Source organism: Lepidochelys kempii, chromosome 3, assembly GCF_965140285.1.
Source record: "Lepidochelys kempii isolate rLepKem1 chromosome 3, rLepKem1.hap1, whole genome shotgun sequence".
NCBI classification, from domain to species: domain Eukaryota; kingdom Metazoa; phylum Chordata; order Testudines; family Cheloniidae; genus Lepidochelys; species Lepidochelys kempii.
This window is the reverse complement of record NC_136382.1, coordinates 15304164-15323665: the sequence shown is the minus strand read 5'-3', so window position 1 is coordinate 15323665 and position 19502 is coordinate 15304164. Positions and strand designations below refer to the sequence as shown.

At 39.0% G+C, this 19502-nt stretch overlaps 1 protein-coding gene across 22 annotated transcripts in view; it reads left to right on the top strand.

The window, feature by feature from the left end:
* The window catches only part of SUPT3H (SPT3 homolog, SAGA and STAGA complex component), a 470436-nt gene that overhangs the window by 392577 nt on the left and 58357 nt on the right, over positions 1–19502 (top strand). For all 22 annotated transcript variants that reach the window (XM_073335778.1, XM_073335781.2, XM_078852051.1 and 19 more), the window contains one exon: positions 1127–1237. In XM_073335778.1, coding sequence (XP_073191879.1) covers positions 1127–1237 — 111 coding nt within the window. The remainder of the gene's footprint in view (positions 1–1126; positions 1238–19502) is intronic.

Here is a 19502-nt window from a genome sequence, read left to right as displayed (position 1 = left end):
GCATAGCTAAGGTGTTGAGCTAGACCAGCTGTTTAGTGAAGCATGCTATTCATACTACATCAGGGCCCAGACCAACACAGAGCATTGGGTTTCACATTCCCTTTATGCATGTCATTTAGAAAGGTCCCACCAACACATTATGTAGCATGTGGTTTCCACTCATTGATATCAAGTGTGATCTGTTGGTGGTCAGCACTTCTGAAAATCAGGCACTTTATTTAGATACTTAAATTTAGACATTAAAGGCTGAACATTATGGCCCATGGTATATATTCATAGTATGTTTGTGTACATCTTGTACATGCAGTGTCCACTGTATGTTGGTCATGCTTAATGGATTCACCAGTGGCATTCCCCTCATCTTGTCATGCGGCAGTCACCTGGATGGAATCTGTGAATTTTCGCAAGCAGCTGTCTTGGGTAGCCAGAGAGCCCTACACCAATATTACAGTTTGCCTACTAAAAATACAATACAGCTTCTACTCCTGCATAGCCAGGAAGACCTTTGTAGCATCTGTGGACCAGCATGCATGAATCTGCTATTTCTTGCACAGGGTCCTTAGTTCAAAAATCTATTTAAAATCTGAAAATTTTCCAGTTTGAATCTATTAAAATATTTTTTATCTTTGTGACTTTATAATTATGTTACAGTTTCATTTTCAGTTTAAATTTGAATTGTCAGACAATTGTGATCTTGGTGTCTGCTTTGAAATCCTTATCAGAATTTTTTTGCCACCCCTTAATATTATAAGGAAAGCTTGAAATGTTTCAGAAATAGCTTTTTGTGGTTATTGCAGCATGACTTCCATGATCCTTTCATTTGAATTTGATCATTTGTTTCTCTTTTCCATTGCTACATACATCAGCAAAATCAGTAAATCAGTAAAAGATTTAAGAGGACAAATATATTGTTCTCTGGGTCTGTTAAACACAAGTCATGTAAAAGTCCTCTTTGATTTGTTAATAGATTTTTAAGATGTAGTGTGTGGCAACAATGATGTGTATCCTCAGTCCATTTTATAAAAAAAAATCAGTCCATTTTATAAAGGTTTATTTTCATATTTTATGCACTGCAGGTCTGTTGTGTGTTTTTGATTTAGTAACAATTTATGTTTTTCTGTTGCAGAGCACTGCAGCTTGTGGTATAGAGGCTCAAAGTGATGCCATCCAGCCCTGCCACATCAGAGAGGCCATTCGGCGCTACGGCCACAAGATTGGCCCCCTTTCCCCATTCACAGTACGTAATAACAGAGTTATAAAAAGTTATATTTATAATCTTAAAGAACTTTGATTTTCAAGTGGTCAAATGAAGAAGCCTTGGAATTGTTGAGAGCAATTTGTGGTGACTGTAATTTTCTTTACAAAAGTGGCATAATTCTCTTGGGAAATAAAACTTAGTAATTTCTGTCCCTTTTTGGAAGGACACAAAAGTTGTTTTCTTTTAAATATTATTTTCTTTCAATTATAAATTATGCTTTTTGTTAGCACTCGAATTTTCTGTTTTTGCAAAATTTAGGTTTACTGTTATTTTAAATTATAGGTATTGCAATATGTTGAGGAGCATTTTGTATTCTAAAATTAGTTACATGTCAGATACTGCTCCTGTTGGAAGTTCAAATCTCAAGTGGTACATTTAGGGTTGGATAAAGAGCAGATTGGTTTCTTTAAACAATTTTGAGCCTCCACTGAAACATAATGGAATTGAGCTTCCAGTAAAATGTTGATAGATTGTGAGGTTTTCCCATCAGATTTTCTACACAAATTAAAATCCATTATTCAAAGCAGCCAAACAAATTATTTATTTAAATTTTCAGCTGATGTAAACTTCAAAGCTGCCAGATGTGTCTGATGTCATAAATTAGGAGCATCTCCTTGTGACTGGCTACCATATATGGCCTATATTCCTTCGTACTTCATAATGTCTCACAATTTAGAAGAGTGTGCATCTCACATAAACTTCTAAGTCAATAAAACTCAGACGTAATGCTGTGTTCAGATCTGAATAGCTGATAGCCAGAAAGAAGTTGATGACTTCAAGGGATTTGAGAAAAGAACATTCAAAATGATAAAAGAAATAGCTTATAAGGAAAAATTAAAACAAATAGAAAGGCTAACCAGATGCAATATGCTTCTACATAAGATAGCCATCTACAAGTATCTGAAAATTGCCAGCATCAAGGAAGGAGGTTTGTTTAGGGGGTCCCAAGAGATTATAACTAGGAGTAATGGGATAAAATTAAGAAAAGTAAGCTAAATTATTATTTTCATAATGCCATAGGTGTGCCTGGTGCTTTTATATGTACGCCTATATGGTATTATATATATTTTTTATTCATGATAGTTATAGATACATGTTTTTAATGAATCTCTGTATATAATCTCAACTGTATCATTTGCCACCCACAACTATTAGTTTAATATTATGTAACAATTGAGCACAGAAGTTACATTCCAGAGTGGTGCAGAGGCTTTAATTATATGTTAGGTGATAGCCTCTGAAAGCAGAGAATGTAATGAAATACATTGTAAAGAAGGAAAAAGCTGCTTGCACCCAGTTATAGTGAAACAACTTTGTTTTTCCAAAAAGCAACTAATTTATAGTAGAGATTTGAAATTCAGGAGTAGACTATCTGTGTCACCAGACAGGATGGTATTCTGTATCCACAGGGCAGAGTGGGCATGCAGAGTACTATCTGATTAGCGTGATTTTTTTTTAAATAGCTTAACATCTCATGAATAACCAAAACTGTGCATCACTGGCCATCATATATCCCTGGCATTAGCTTCTATCCCTGGTGCTTGATGAGATAAAAGGCCACTGGTCCCTCCAAACAGGCCAAGAAACAAGGACTCAGTCTTAGGCCATCTACTAGATAGGTTAGGTTGCTGTAGAGCAGATCCTACATTTATTCTTAGAATGATAAAGAGAGATTCATAGACTCGTAGATATTAAGGTCAGAAGGGACCATTATGATCATCTAGTCTGACCTCCTGCACAATGCAGGCCACAGAATCTCACTCACCCATTCCTGCAATAAACCTCTCACCTATGTCTGAGTTATTGAAGTCCTCAAATCATGGTTTAAAGACTTCAAAGTGCAGAGAATCCTCCAGCAAGTGACCCATGCCCCATGCTGCAGAGGAAGGCGAAAACCCCCCAGGGCCTCTTCCATTCTGCCCTGGAGGAAAATGCCTTCCCGACCCCAAATATGGCGATCAGCTGAATCTGAGCTTGTGGGCAAGATTCACCAGCCAGATACCCAGGAAAGAATTCTCTGTAGTAACTCGGATCCCACCCCATCTAACATCCCATTGGGCCTATTTACCATGAATAGTTAAAGATCAATTAATTGCCAAAATCATGTTATCTCATCATACCATTTCCTCCATAAATTTATTGAGTTTAATCTTGAAGCCAGATAGGTCTTTTGCCCCCACTGCTTCCCTTGGAAGCCTGTTCCAGAACTTCACTCCTCTGGTGGTTAGAAAGCTTCGTCTAATTTCAAGTCTAAACTTCCTGATGGCCAGTTGTGGAAGACCTTGTGTCAAAGGTATTCGAGTACATGTATTTAAAATAATCTATCTATATTCTGCTTCAAGAATTTTGCCCTCTTGGGATAAGTGTACCTATTGGGACCACTCACCCCTCTCTAGTTACACACAGTTCCAACAGCATAAAAGGGGGAGTTGCCCAAACTGTCCTTTGTTTCCTCTATGCTGCAAAAGTAGAGTGATCACAAAAGGCATGTGATGCTTCCTTTGTCATTCCCGGTTTTTCTCCCCATATCAGTATTTTTATGTAGTCCGTTAGCCGTGTGTCCTTTTTAAAAACGTTGTGCCTGAGCCATTGCAGCCACTGTCTGGGACACAGCTCTCTGAGGTCCCTAGCTGGAGGTATAAGATCAAGGAGAGGAAACACAGTGACTGCTCTCACCGCCATCATCCAAGTCCACATACACACCAAGACTGCCTTTCTTGCTCCTCAGGACTGAGAGAGCTTGGCTCTGGGAATGCCTTGGTGTCAGTGTCTCATTTTTTCCCTGCCTTATTCATCACAGAAATTGGAAAGTGTGTAGAAAATGTGGCAGGAGGCCACAGTAAGAGGGAGCATGACTTCATGGATAAGGCAATGCACTGGGAGTCAAGAGAATGAGATCTTATCCCAGACTCTGTCACAGATTTCCTGTGTGGCACTGACCAAGTCACTTAGATCAGAATTATCTGAGTACAGCACTAATTGTGCTTTCCTCATTTCTGGGCACCCAAGTTTTGAGCATCTCAGGCCTGATTTTCAAAAGTGCTAAGCATTGACATTGGCAGTTGTAGTCAGTAGCTGCTGCAGGTGCTCAGTGCCTCTGAAAAATTAGGCCATAGCAGTCTCAAGTTGAGCACCCAAAATTGGAAAATTTAGCCCTTAATCTTTTCTGTTTCAGTTCATCATCTTTCCTATGGGCTGTAATACATTGGTCTAATTTTGGTTGTTGAATCTAGTGCAGGGTATGTTGGTGGCATGTGATATACAGGAGACTAGATGATCTCGTGGTTCCTTCTGGCCTTAAACTCTGACTCTGACACATCTGCTTATGGAGATAAATATAGTCCTCTACTACCTCACAGAGGTGTTGAGAATATAAATCTATTAGTGTCTTTGAGAGGCTCAGATACTGTGGTGATGAACCCAACAGAAAATCCCTTGAGAAAATTAAAACAAATTCTGTAGTTGGTGCAGCATTTGGATGGTGTGCAGTAAATAAGACCTGGGGCTGTGCATTGAATGATGAGGATTGTGCATTGAATGATGAGGATAAAAAGCAATATTGGACAGCTGCCTCAGTCTAGGCCGGATTGTGGTATCTTACTGCTTGAGCAGTGATTTCAGTGAGACTGCTTGAGGAGCCGTTTAATACTAAGCATGAGAAATTGTATCACAATCTAGCCCTCACTGAGCATCATCTGTCTGGTGCACTGCATGACCAGCAAGCTTGTGAAGAAGACAAAGTGTACATGTAATTAAAGATTGTATTGTACTGCACATACTCTAGGGGCCAAATTAAGGTTGCATAGGCAATCTTAATTCTGGTGATTCCTAACTTTTGAGTGCTGGGCTTTGCAACCTTAACAATATTCTTTTAACAACTTTTTAAAAAAATAAAAATGGAATCTAGCTATAGAATAAATTAATTAAACAACAAGATTAAATTAAGACCATTTATTTAGCAACCTGGAATTCTCCATTATTATTGTTGTTGTTGTTTTTGTATTAGAGCAGCATGCAGAGACACTATCAGGACCTCATTATGCTCAGTGTTGTACAAATGCATTCGAAGACTTGGAGTGAAATCCTGGCCCTCCTGAAGTCCATTGACTCCATGAAGCCAGGATTTTACCCATGGTCTCTCCCCACAAAAGTTAGCCTAAACTACAAGTGATATACAAAGGGCTGGGGAAGACAGACATGATAATGTTATAAATAAATTTATCAATACATTTGCTTACCAGCAGCCCAACTCCTCTTTAAGCTGCTCCCCACTCTCCCACATGAGGATTTTGTTTTGTAATTAATAGGCCCTCTGACATAGTTTGCTGTGAGCAGGAAGGGGAAGGATTTTCTGTGCATCCTGCCATTTTCCACCAGCTTCCCTGGTGGCAACTTGCCATTCATGGTACCAGACCCACAGTAAACAAAAGAAAGAGCCAGCATGGGGCAGTGGAAGAATTGCTGATCTTTCTTACTAGTTATATACCAGCTCAGGGCTTGGCTACACTTATGAGTTAGAGTGCATTAAAGCAGCCTCGGGCATCCTAGCTCAGTACCCATCCACATTGGCAAGGCACGTAGTGCGCTCTGACTCCATGGCTAGAGCGCTCCTGGTACTCCACCTTGGCAAGAAGATTAATGCTTGGTGCGCCTTGGCTGAAATGCCCGGGCATCAGTGTGAACAAGGTGTTGCATTACTGCGCTCTGATCAGCCTCTGGAAACATCCCATAATCCCCTTAAGTCAAGTGGCCACTCTTCTCATTGTTTTGAACTCACTGTAGGAATGCGGATATGCCCTTTGAAAGCTCCGTTTCTGACAGCTGGCTGCTTATCTCCTCTGAGACAAAGCAACCATTACTGTGGAATGCTGTGTGTGTGAGAGAGAGCGAGAGGCAGGGGGAGGGAGAGTCTGCTGCTGTCTGAACTTACAAGACAGCATGCTGACATGCTCTCAGCCCCACCAAAAACCCACTCTCTCTTCCCCCACATACACATAACACACTCCACCCCATCCCACCCCCCATTTGCAAAGCACGTTGCAGCTACTTGCATGCTGGGTTAGCTACCACAATGCACTGCTCTCTGTGGCTGTTGCAAGACCTTCTAATGTGGCCACGCCAGTGCGCTTGTAGCTGTCAGTGTGGACAGATTGCAGTGCTTTCCCTACTGCGTTCTACGAAGGCTGGTTTAACTCAAAGCGCTCTACATCTGCAAGTGTAGCCATGCCCTCAGTTCAATCAAGTAGAAGGGTTAGAATGACGTATAGTTAGAAACATAATTCTACACTCTGATACACCAGGCAAAAATGATGTAACTCCATTGAAGCCAACATACTGTTTTACCCAAGTGTAACTTCATTATACCAGCATAAAATTGAATCATGCCTAGAAAATTAATTGTGTAAATAGCTGTTCTGAGTAACATAGCATGGTTTGGGAAAGTGGTAGAAATCTCATACCATGGATTATGGCTGAATAGATTGATTTCTGCTATGTGACTGTCAAAAGTACCAAGCATCAATTGTCAAGAAAGGCTTGGCTCAAGGACTGATGACATAAGTATAGTATGTAAAATACTGACTATGAAGAGAAGTTGGGAAACCGTTAGAATGTATTGTTTAAAATAATGTTTTTGTCTGTTCTTCTTATAGGATCCATAATGACCTTAGCACAGAGTATTTTGTGGGATTTAATGAATGTCTCAGGTTTTTAAGGACATAGGCTCACTAGAAATGCTCTGGACTTTAATAAGTACAACATAATTATGAACAGTCTTTATATATAAGCAAAGATTTCTAATCTTCTGTTTACGGTGCCATGCTTGTGTCTATAGTAGTTAAAGATAGTAAAGACCTAAATCCATCTCCTTCCAATGGCAGGATTCAGTCCCCTTTATTAAACTGATACTAAACTTGGCTTAGCTAAAAGGTCAATAATTCTAAAAAAAACACCAGGAAATGGACACTATCTGCAAGATTTTGTATTTTAAAATAATTTCCATTTCATAGCAGCAAGTCACTTCAGGCAGAGAATGGACAGGTTATTTTTCATTTGGGAGATTACTTTTCATTTAGTTATGTCATTTTTTGGCTTCCTGGCATGCTGCCTTACCTGCGGTGTTCAGTAATCTTGCAGTAATTCACTGTCTGTCATGTTTTAACTTTTAAGAATAGAACATCATCTTCTGAAAGACTGTATTGTCTACACAAATGGATTGAGTTTAAATCAGCAGCGCATCTGGGGGGGAAACAGACAAAAACCTGAAGCTGCAAATGATCTGATGATACTCCATATTTTTACATTGATTGAGACTGTAACACTAGTGTCCTCTATAAGAAGAATTCTATGAATGTAAAGATTATTGTGTATTAATTCAAAAAACACAGGAGAAAATTCTAACTGCCTGTGATAGAGGGCTGGGAACTAGCAAGGTGAGCCAGCACTCTGATCACCCTGGCACCAATTAGTTTCCCCAGAGAGGTCTGACTGGGGAATGAAATGTAATTAGCTAATCAGGCTGACACCCTGGGTGAGCTAAAGCATTAATCAGCCCATCATCTCAGGACTGATAAAAAGGCACAGGAAGGCAGTGCAGGAGAGGAAGGCTAGCAGAGCTCCGAGAAAGAAAGGTCTCGGGGTGGTAAGATCTTTCTCTTCCTCTCCGTAGAGAAAGATCTGAGGATTAGGAAAAACTGTAGATAGCATAGGCGCCGACTCCATGGGTGCTCCGGGGCTCAAGCACCCGTGGGAAAAAAATAGTGGGTGCTCAGCACCCAGGAGCCAGAGCTTGAGTGTGGAATGTGATGAGTTCTGTGCTACTCCCAGCTTCTGCCCTTGGGGCAGGGACTTTGTTTGTAAACAGAGGCAGGGTGAGTAAGATAATAAAAGGCTTGTCTTTAAATTAAGAATTGTTAGATGATCCTGAAAGCATTCCCAGGCACTCTAGTTAAAAGATAGGAAACAAAGGGTAGGAATAAATGGTCCATTTTCAGAATGGAGAGAAGTAAATAGTGGTGTCCCCCAGGGGCTTGTACTGGGACCAGAGCTGTTCAACATATTCATAAATGATCTGCAAAAAGGGATAAACAGTGACATGGCAAAGTTACAAAAGTACTCAAGCTAGTTAAGTCCAAAACAGACTGCAAAGAGTTACAAAGGGACCTCACAAAAATGGCAGATGAAAATCAATGTTAAATGCATAGTAATGCACATGGCAGAATATAATCCCAACTATACATACACAATGATGGTGCCTAAATTAGCTGTTACCCATCAAGAAAGAGATCTTCGAGTCATTTGCAGTACTCTGGAAGCACTAAATTTCCAGAGTACTGCAAATATATAAGAATCCTTCTCTTTGTGCCTGTATTATCCTGAACTCATTCTCCAGCTTCAGAAGACTTAAAAATTATCTCCAGTCATCAGTGCAGACAGACACAACTGAATAATGTAGCTGACCTTAACATGCATCAAGACAATACCAGGGAACTAGAAGTAAATAAGCTTGCTGACAGTTTCATCCAGAAATCTACAGTGAAACATAAAGTCTTTACACTGGGATGTTAGTGAAGACAGCTTGTGGGTGGTGGCAATGATTTTAATATATTGTAATTCATGATAATGTAATTATGTAGTTCATAACAATTTAATCATTATTAAAATAGTAATAATACCAACAATAGGCACATTCAATAACTAGAATATGAAAGAAGTATATAAATATGCTGAAAATAGCCTCCTGCCAAAACTGGCAGAGTGCCCCCCTCACCCTCCTCTCTGCCCCCAAACACACACACACCTTCAAAGGCACCCACCATCAAAAAAAAAAAAAGTCAGCACCTGTGACTGCAGGTGCACAGGATTGTGCTTGCTACACAGGATTGTGATGATGGTTTGCTGGAAGTGATAAATAAAACTCACAGAGGTGATAATCAGCCAAAAGGTGTCCAAAGCTATTCGTGAGGAATCTCAGGATAGGAGATCCTGTGACATTGCCCTTGAGATAAAAAACAGAAACTTTGAAAAAATATAATGTCTTGTTGAAATTTTCAATAAAAGCAGCTTACATTAAGACTAAGTATCATAAAATCAAATATCATGGTAACAGATTTTCTCCCTAGAGGATGGGATCATGTTCTTAAGGCACTAGAGGACTGGGTTAAATTTCTGGCTTTGCCACAGATTTCCTGTGTAATCTTAGGAAAGTCACTTACATGCCTCAGTTAGATTGTAAGATTGTTAGGGCAGCGACCGTATTTTCGTTGTGTTTCTATAGTGGGTATCACAAGGGGGTCCTGGTCCATGACTGGGGATCCATTTTTTCTTGTTGAAGCTGAAGCATTGTCCTTCAGCTTAAATAGCTTTTCTGGCTCTTTGGAGGAAAAATTAGATGACCTTGAGGACCAAAATAATTCAAGACCTTGACACAAGAAATAGGAGTGTGCTGATGGAATTTTCTGATGACACAAAGTTGGGAATTCCTCTTTCTTGACCATGAGTGACCAGAATTGTACATAGCATTCCCAAAGAGGTCTTACTAGTGCCTTGAACAATGGCATTAATACTTCCCCATCTCTACTGGCAATACCATTGATTCCCACTAGTCATCCTGCCTTTGCCCCCATTGCACTCACCTAGAGCGTTCTTCATTATTATCCTTGTTCTCTATTAATTTAGTCCCCACTGAAGGTGCATAAAAGTGGCACCACCCAGACCCCCTCCATTTCTTCTCACTACCAGTGGCCTATGTCTGAGCTTCCCATGCAGTTTACCTTATGGGTTTTTTCTCCTGTGTAGCTAACTAGTTTAGTTTTCCCTCTGTTGGAATTAGTTCACTGGCAGTTTAGTGCTGTTTGAGTTTTCTTTTTATTTTATTATAGCTTAGTTTATTTTTTTCGTTAGTCTTGGTGCTATGCACCATTGGTATGCAGTGTTCTCCAGGGTATAAATTGTGCCTGTGTTGTGGCGTGTCTATTCCAAATCTGTGTTGCCTTTTTTGCTTGGGCTGCCTTTTTTGCTCCCGTGGTATAATCGTCTAAGGAGACTGTTATACCACAGGAGGATCCATCAGCTCCTGTTAACCTTTTCTCCTCCTCACCAGATGATTTTAAAACCCTGGATGCATCTTCTCCAGTTCCTGAATAGTTTAAATTTCATCAGGAGCATCCAGGAAGAATGGCTGCGTCTTTGGGTATTCAAGCAGAGCTTATACAAGAAAACACACACAAGCTCTTAGACATTCTCCAGGTTTCCCTTTCTGTTTATGAGGTACTACTAAATCTAGCAAAGACTTTATGGCATACATGGGCCTCTTTGGCTCTTACAGTGAGGCTCATGGACAAGCACTATCAGGTCCCGATGCAGTTTTGAAGGGTTTTTTTTTTTTCATTCTCTACCAAACTCTGTAGTAGTTACCAATAAGAGATCGCGATATAAATTCATGATTCTAAGGAAAAGTAAGGCATGAGAGCAGCATAATAAGAACAATGGACTTCAGATAAGCAGACTTTAACAGTGAAAACATGGACAAATCGGTAAGGATGAGTACAAAGCAATAGCTCAAACGTAGGTACAATGTTAGGAAGGCTCAGGCACAAAATGATTTATACCTATCAAAGCTCATAAAAGCAATAAAAAGAAGTTATATAAATCCACTGGGAGCAATAGAAAGATGAAGAAAAGTGTAGGTCCTCTATTTAGTTGGGAAGAAGAGCTAATAACATATGACATCAAGAGGGCTGAGGTATTGCCTATTTTGCTTTAGTCTTCACCAAAAAAAGGTTAATGGTGCCAGATACTTAACACAATATTAACAACAAGGGGGAAGGAATGCAAGACAAAATAAGAAGAGAGCAGATTAAGGAATATTTATATATTTTAAAGTCAGCAGCACCTGATAAAATTCAACCTATGGTACTTAAGGAACTAACTGAACCGTTAGCAATTATCTTTGAGATCTCATGGTGGATGGGTGAAGTCCCAGAGAACTAGAGAAGGGCAAACAATAATACCTATCTTTAAAAAGGGGAACAAAGAGAACCCAGGAATTTATTGACCAGTCAGCCTAACTTCGATACTTGGTAAAATAGTGGAACAGTTTTTTTTAAACAATTAATTTGTGAGCACCTAGAGGCTCCTAGGGCTCTATTAGTGGATTTGTCAAGAACAAATCATGCCAAACCAATCTAATTTCCTTCTTTGACAGAGTTACTCACCTAGTGGATGGAGTGGAGGTATAGACATGACATATCTTGACTTTAGTAAGGTTTTTGACATTTTGACCTGACATTCTCGTAAGCAAACTAAGGAAAAGTGAGCGTACTTAAAGAGTAGTTATCAGTGGTTTGCTGTCAGACTGGGAGGACATATCTAGTGGATGACACCAAACTGGGAGGGATTGCATGTGCTTTGGAGGACAGGATTAGAATTCAAAATGACCTTGACAAAGTAGAAAATTGATCTGAAATCAACAAGTCGAAATTCAGTAAAGACAAGTGCAAAGTACTACACTTAGGAAGGAAAAATCAAATACACAACTACAAAATGGGAAGTCACTGGCTAGGCAGCAGTACTGCTGAAAAGGATCTGGGGTTTATCGTGGATCACAGATGGAGTACTGTGTCCAATTCTGGGCACCGCGCTTTGGTAAAGATGTGGACAAATTGGAGGGAGTCCAGAAAAATGACACAAGGTTTAAAAAACTTGACTTATGAAGAAAGGTTAAAAAAATTGGACGTTTGTTAATCGTGAGACCAGAAGAGTAGGAAGTGTTTGATAAGTCTTAAAACATATTAAGGGCTGTCGTAAAGGGCACAGTGATTAATTTTCTCAAAGTCCTCTGAAGGTAGGACAAGACTGAACACAAGATACCTGATTTATTTGTGAGAAAAATTTAGTTCACCTTCTCTCTGTAAACGTGCATAGTAAATCAGCTTACTCTGCAGCAAGGGAGATTTAGATTAGATATTAAGAAAAACTTTCTAACTGTAAGAATGGTTGATCCCTGGGATATGTTTTCAAGAGGGATTGTGGAAAACCCATCATTGGAGTTTTTTTGAGAACAGGCTAGACAAATACCTATCAGAAATGGTCTAGCTATATTTTGTCCTGCTCAGCATAGGAGGCTGGATTAGATGACCTCTTGACATCTCTTTCAGCTCTACATTGCTATGATTGTGTGGTGGCCAAGATCTCTCTCCAGTACTCTTGATGTAAGAGACTCGTCTTCCAAAGTGATGGCATCTGCCAAGAATGAGGCATCCTTGTTGCAAAACTCAAACATAGCTGAGGACAGTTTTCAAACAATTGAAGACCTTCCTTTTGATGGTCGATCCCTGCTTTCTGATAAAATAGATAAAACCTTACATTCATTTAAGGACTCTCAAGCTACTCTTGGCTCCTTACAAGCGTATACCACAGCTCCCAGGAGACACTAATATAGGCTTCAGCAACAGCAGTGGCAGTATTACAGACAGCTGTTTTACCCATCACAGCAGTCAGTTTTCAAAGAAGAGAAATAAGTCTCAATGTAGGAGATCATCCAATTCCAGTGCTATGCCAACAGCTCCACCTCAGTCAGCTGTGGACAAGCAGTCCATTTAATAGATACATACATTCTAATGTGTAAGGGACCATTGTGATTATCTAGTCTGGCCTCCTGTCTAAGACAGCCCTATAGAACTTCCCAACAATATTTCCTAAAGCATATCTTTTAGAAGAACATCCAATCTTAAGTTAAGATGCAGAATCCACCATGCCTCGTGGTAAATTGTTCCAATGATTATTAACTCTCACTGTTAAAAGTGTCCTCATTTCCAGTCTGAATTTGTCTAGCGTCGGCTTCCAGCCATTGGATCATGTTATACCTTTCTCTGCTAGATGGAAGAGCCCATTGTTAAATATTTGTTCCATGTAGGTATTTATAAACCATCATCAGTGATCCCTTAATCTCTCTACTTCTACTCGAGTTTTCCCTGTTTATGCATCCGAGGATTGCATTAGCTCTTTTGGCCACAGCATCACACTGGGAGCTCATGTTCAGCTGGTATTTGCCACGATTCCCAAATCTTTTGCAGAGTCACTGTTTCCCGGGATAGAGTCTCCTATCCTGTAAGCATGGCCCACATTCTTTGTTCCTGGCTGAATATGTTTGCATTTAGCCGTATTAAAAAAATCTTGTTTGTTTGCACCTCAAATAAATTTATTAGTCTAAGGTGCCACAAGTACTCCTTTTCTTTTTGCGAATACAAACTAACACGGCTGCTACTCTGAAACCTGGTTTACTAAGCAATCCAGATTGCTTTGAATCAGTGACAAGGACCAGGTCTCCAGTTCACAGAGCTATTGTGGGGGAGGGGGCCTGGGAAGCACAGCACCCTGGCTCTGTGCCTCTCTGTCGTCTGGAGCTAATGACAAAGTGGGAGGCCGAGCACCTTGGCCTCTGCAGCCCTCTGGGAAGTCTTTTGTCAATTTCACTGGGCAAAAGTAAAATTGACTAGAGCTTTCCAGCATTGGGGCACAGCTAGGGAGCCATCATCTCAATTTTCCAGACAGAAAATTGACATTTTCTTGCAGAAGATACTGGTTTTGTGAAAAGGGCATCTTTAGTTGTAAAATCATTCCAGCCAGCTCTAGTCCTTACTACTAGACCCTTGCACTAGCTAGTATGTAACTTTGAATCACAAAAGCTGACTGTGATATTTGATTCTACTTCTGTTTAAAAGAAAACTGAGAGCAAACATAGGAAACATAACTTATTTTGTCAAGAAATATAAGTTCCAATGGGAATATGCTTTCCAGCATGGCTATTATTATTTGTTAAGCATTAACAATGTACTTGGCACTGTACATGAGATTTAAAATATGGAAATATTCTCTGTCATCTGATCTTTCTCCCTTTTTTTTTTTGTTATTTCACCATTTTTCCCATCTCCTTCATCTGATGATTGTGATGTGTGCTGTTAATGAGTCAGTTTTGGAGAAAGAGTTGACTTATGTAATTTATTCTCTAGCAGTATTTGATAGATGTTGGTTTGGACCTAAAGAGGACTTTAAAAGTTTCATAATCATATGGTAACAGAGTGCTAACATTAAAGTAGTGAAAATGATCCGTTTGCATTTATTCTAACCTTAATAGTTATGTCAAAATGACTAACATAATTAGAGCGTTTAGGTTTTTGCCTCAGAGCATAAGCCACAATGGAAAGCCGGCAAGTGTATGCTAGATTCTTCTGCACTCTATCATGTCTAAGATAGTCTAGACATATATTTTATCCATGTATTCTGTATTGACAGCTTATGGGTGGTGCCCTCTATTACCTAGTTTAAAGCATGATCCCGACTTTCAACCAGCAGCAATGTAAATGACTGATTTAAAACACAGTGCCATATAATTTTGCAAGACAGGAATGGGAAATATGTAACTCTTCATCATGTGGGATGATGTAATTCCATATGTTGTAATTGAATCCATTTTTTCTGCGCCACATGCATATTAGCTAAAACAGTAAGACATTTCTGCATTATTTCATTGTGGGCTAAATCTTACTTCCTTATTCAGGCAAAATTCAATGGGAGTTTTGCCAGAGTAGGATTAACAGAATTTCATATACTGAGATGTGAATTTATATTTGAGCAGAAAATTAAAGTAATGCTTTTATGAACTATTAAATTAAATGACACTTTTTCCACATTTTTTACTTAATGTGTTTAAGGGCTGGAAAGGGGGGCAAAGCTTGAATTCCCACTTCTTATCCTTCTGTTCAGTCCAACTCAGGGCTTGAATTAGAATAAATTTGGTGGTTATAGGCCACCACTCCCATAATTAGGTCACTTCATCATTCATTGGATGAGAGGTCTTGGCTTCAGATAAACTCAAATCATAGCTACAGTGAAGCATGTGAGTGAATTACCTCTCTTGCCCTAAATAATGTCTTACCTTTCGGGTTAAATCAGAAGTCACTGGAGGGTCTTTTTCAAGGAAAGCAAACTGCATTAATTAGTAGCCTGATAGGTATATGGTTCACCTAAGGCCCTGATTATAGACTAGCTTATATTTTATACCAGTGTAATGCCATTGATTTCAATGTCATATTTCCTGATTTATTCAGGTGAAAGTGAGATCAGATTTAGTCCAATGTCTTCATAGATATGAAAATTAATTCAGAAACTGTAGTAAATATGGTGCTTCTGTTAATTTGAAGAATCTGCAGGCACTTCGCAAACACTAATTAATTAAGCCTCATAACATCCATGTAAAATCTTCATTATTGTAAGGTACAAAACTGTCGATGATTGGTTATTATAGAGTCGTTCAGCTTTGATGTCCATTTTAATGAGCCCTTGTCATATCATTTGTTTTTCAAAGGAGCTGCATTCAAAGAACATTGCAAAACTGGAGTTGAAAATGTATAGACTAGAATATCTAAATATGACCATAAATAGTGCATTCAAACCATAAATATTTAAAATCAGAAACTGCCTAGGGCATTTTGTCCATTACTCAAGTTTAGCATTTCAAATTTAGAGTGCAGATCCCAAAGGTGAGCCATTCTAATATAATCTGATATGCCCATTAATTTATCCAGTGTTAAATGTTTCCAATGTGACCTTAAAAACTGAGGTTCTGTTTGCTGTCCTATGGCATTTTTCATAAGAGTATGGATTTCCCCCTTGTCTTTGGCCAGATTTTCCCTTTATCTCCCTCCTCCCTGCAATCTGTCGTACAGAATATGCTGCAACACTGAGCTGCTACCCCAGCCCTGGCAGCACTTGAGTGAGGCTGCATGCATATTGTTCACGAAGCACTTTGGGATGACAAACCCCTGTTCTTCCATCTGTTTATTGCACTTGCGTGTGTCTCATTTTAATTAGATGTTTAGAACGTCAGAGCGCTCTGTTTGTACTTCATGTAATGTAATGGGGCCCTAACCTTGATTGGAGCCTTTAGGTGCTACCATAATAAACGGTATGGATTGGTAAATGTTCATTCTTTAATGATGCCCATGGTATAGGAGAGTTATGTCTAAGGCTAAGATTTTGTTAGTGATTTTTAGTGGAATTTAGGTTCTTAGGTCTCCCTGCCACCCCCAGCAGCTGGGAGCTCTGGGGGAGCCCCCATGCCGCCCACGGTGGCTGAGAGCTGCAGGGTCTCCCTGCCACATGCAGCAGCTGGGAGCTGTGGAGGAGCCACCAGCCACGGCAGCTGGGAGCTGTGGGGTCCCCAGCCGCCCAGCAACTGAGGGCTGCTGGGCCCCTACCAGCCGACAGCCCCAGTCATGCTGCCTCGGGACTGAAGCAGAAAATGTAATGGAGGTCTCTGGAAGTCGCAGATTCCGTGACCTCAGTGACAAAATCTTGGCCTTAGTTATGTCCAGTCCTGAAGGGCAGTCTGATTGGAACTGAACTACAGCAAGTGTTTAATAATGTACAATGACACTAATAAAAGATAGTTTAGGACACAAAGTGAAGGATACTGTATGTAACTGAAATTACTTTGGGCCAGGAGTATTGCCCTGAAAACAAACACGCACACACACACACACCCCATTTCCCACTTTTAACTACCTTATACAAGACTCTGTTTTTATGCTGTTTACTAATGCACACCTTCTCTCCAAGTGTCTGAACAGTAATACATCTTATCTTATGAACTCAATTTCTCCTCCACTAGACAGAGCTTAGCTTTTGCTTTGATCTATAATAATTCAGTCCAGAATTATCATATATTGGAGGGGTCTGGAAATCTGTTTTGAAAACATTTTCATATTCTTTCAGCCTATGCCCTTATATGTTTACAGAAGACTTTTTAAAAATCATGGTGCTGAGTTTTGGAATTTCCTGATTAGAAGAATATCAGGAGGCTGAGAATCCTCTTGCTTTGGTTGTTCTGCCCACCACTCCTTACTCTTAGCTAGTATTTGCATGCCTATATTATTTATTACTGTCTGCATTAGTCAGATTTGTGTTGAAATACGTGAGTGTGACATATCATACTAGGAGTTTCAGAAAGACTTCTTTTTCAGACAATTACAGCTTATAGGACCCAGTGTAAAAATGTCTGTAAAAGGATTTATGCTCTGGCTCAAAGTGTTAAAACTAAGAACAAGTGAACGATCATTGAAAGAGCTTAGTACAATTTCTTTGCAGTTAAAGACTTTTTTGTTGATTAATATTTCTATTTATAAATATCTTTTTTTAACTAACAGAACTGAACACTAATGAATCCCTCCATAGAGAGGGTGCCACAGAACATTTAGGGGCAGGGAGTGATTTTATTTGTGCCTTGTTACCGTGCTGATCATGTTGTATGTAGATAACAAATAATAAATTTAATCACTCCAAGTAGTTTTTAATGGTACCTGCTGTGCATGCAAGCAAGTATGAGTGAGTGTGTGTGTATATATATATATATATATATATATACACACACGTGTAATATATAGTACAATCAAATAGTAACGTTTATAAAGAACTTCCACTTCATTTTGAGTGAAAGATGCTATAGAAATATAAGATCATTACCATCAATGGCACCAATTCAGCAAACCACTTAAGCAGATGCTTAAATCCATCCCATTCAGCAAACACTGAAGCACATAGCCACATCTTTTAAAAACTTTGATAAAGCTGGTACTGGAGCTTACTGGTTTCCATGATCTGATGAAAAAGAAAACAAAATTTATGAAACATTACTGGCATGCCAATGCTTAGCTGTTGTTTGAGACTAAAACTCTAGAATAGTGACAACTAGATTTATTTTTTGGTGGCAAAGAGAGAGTAAACTTTTTAAAATAATAAGGTAGTACACGTTGTTGGGATCATGAATAAATTAATATGATTCAACAGTGTCCCCATAAAGGAAAGATAAACTGGTGCTTACTCTCTAAGAGATCAGTAAGATAAATTGTACAGGAAATATAGAAAAACAAGGGTGCTTCAGGCACGCCATATCAAATGTATAAAGATTTTTCTTTACATTTGCTCTGCAAGCCATCTTTCTTAACTGGAAAAGTACCTGGAAATTTAATCTTGATTATTGTCAACATTTTCTGAAAGCTGCAGCCAAAACAGTAGATGAGTCTATATTAATAAGCAGTTTGGGAGTAAATGCTACAAAATTTGATTCCAGATACATAATTGGCATACACTACAGGTAAAAATTTCAAAAGCACCTCCATGACTTAGAAGTCTAAGTGCCATTTTTAAAGAGTTTAGACACTAGAGAGACAACGTCTCATTGAAAATGTGAATGAAATACTGGACCCAGAGAAATGAATGTGATTTTTGCTATTGAATTCATTTTGGCCAGGATTTCACCCTTAGGGCAGAAGTTACTTTTCAAAATTAAATTTAGGCTCCTAAGTCTCTTAGGTGCTTTTGAAAATGTTATCCAAGGTGTTTATAATCAGTTACATATGATTTAACATATGTTTTAATTACACAGAAAAAAATCTATTTAAACAATTTTGGTTTTGGTTCTTTTTCACTTTTAAAATATGAATATTACTATTGTGTGTTAAACAGTTATGGTTACTTTTTCTTTCCGATGTATTTCAGGGCATTGTTGTTCTATAATATAAACACTTTGTATTTGGAAAATATGAATTATTATTCTATAAAAACACTAGGAAGTCAGATCTCAGTTTGAAAATCTTGTTCCCTTCCCCTCACCCCAAAGTTCCTCCTTTCAGATTTATGAAAGAAAACATTTCTTTCTGTAAAAGGTTTTTGTATGCTAGCATCTGGAAGTGTTTATTTCAGTGGCGTGTAATCTATCTGTGGATTTAGTTAGCACCAGACCCCCTTTTGTGTACTCCTGACTTAAAATTTTTATAAATGATCTTGTTGAATTTGTGCCAGCGTGCACATGGTTTGGCTGATTGCTGCATATATCCTTTACCTGCCAGTCACCTTTGATTTATATTCCTTCCTCTGCTTTTGCCTTCCAAAAATGGTGCCACTGAACTGTCCTCTAAATCATCTTATTGGATAAATTACTCCAAGATTAGATGATACATTTTTGGCTGCTTTATGGACAGAATGCAGTCCTATAATCCATGCTTACCCACTTTCTGTAGAACCATTAGGAAGGAGCATTGGACAAGGGAAACTCAAGCTGTCACTACTTGTTTATTACAAACAATTCTTTAAAATACTGTGCAAAATGCTGCAGGTTTGTGCAGTATTTTATTGGGATAAATAAATAGTGGAGATGACTTGTCCAGTACTCCTCTCTGAATGGGAC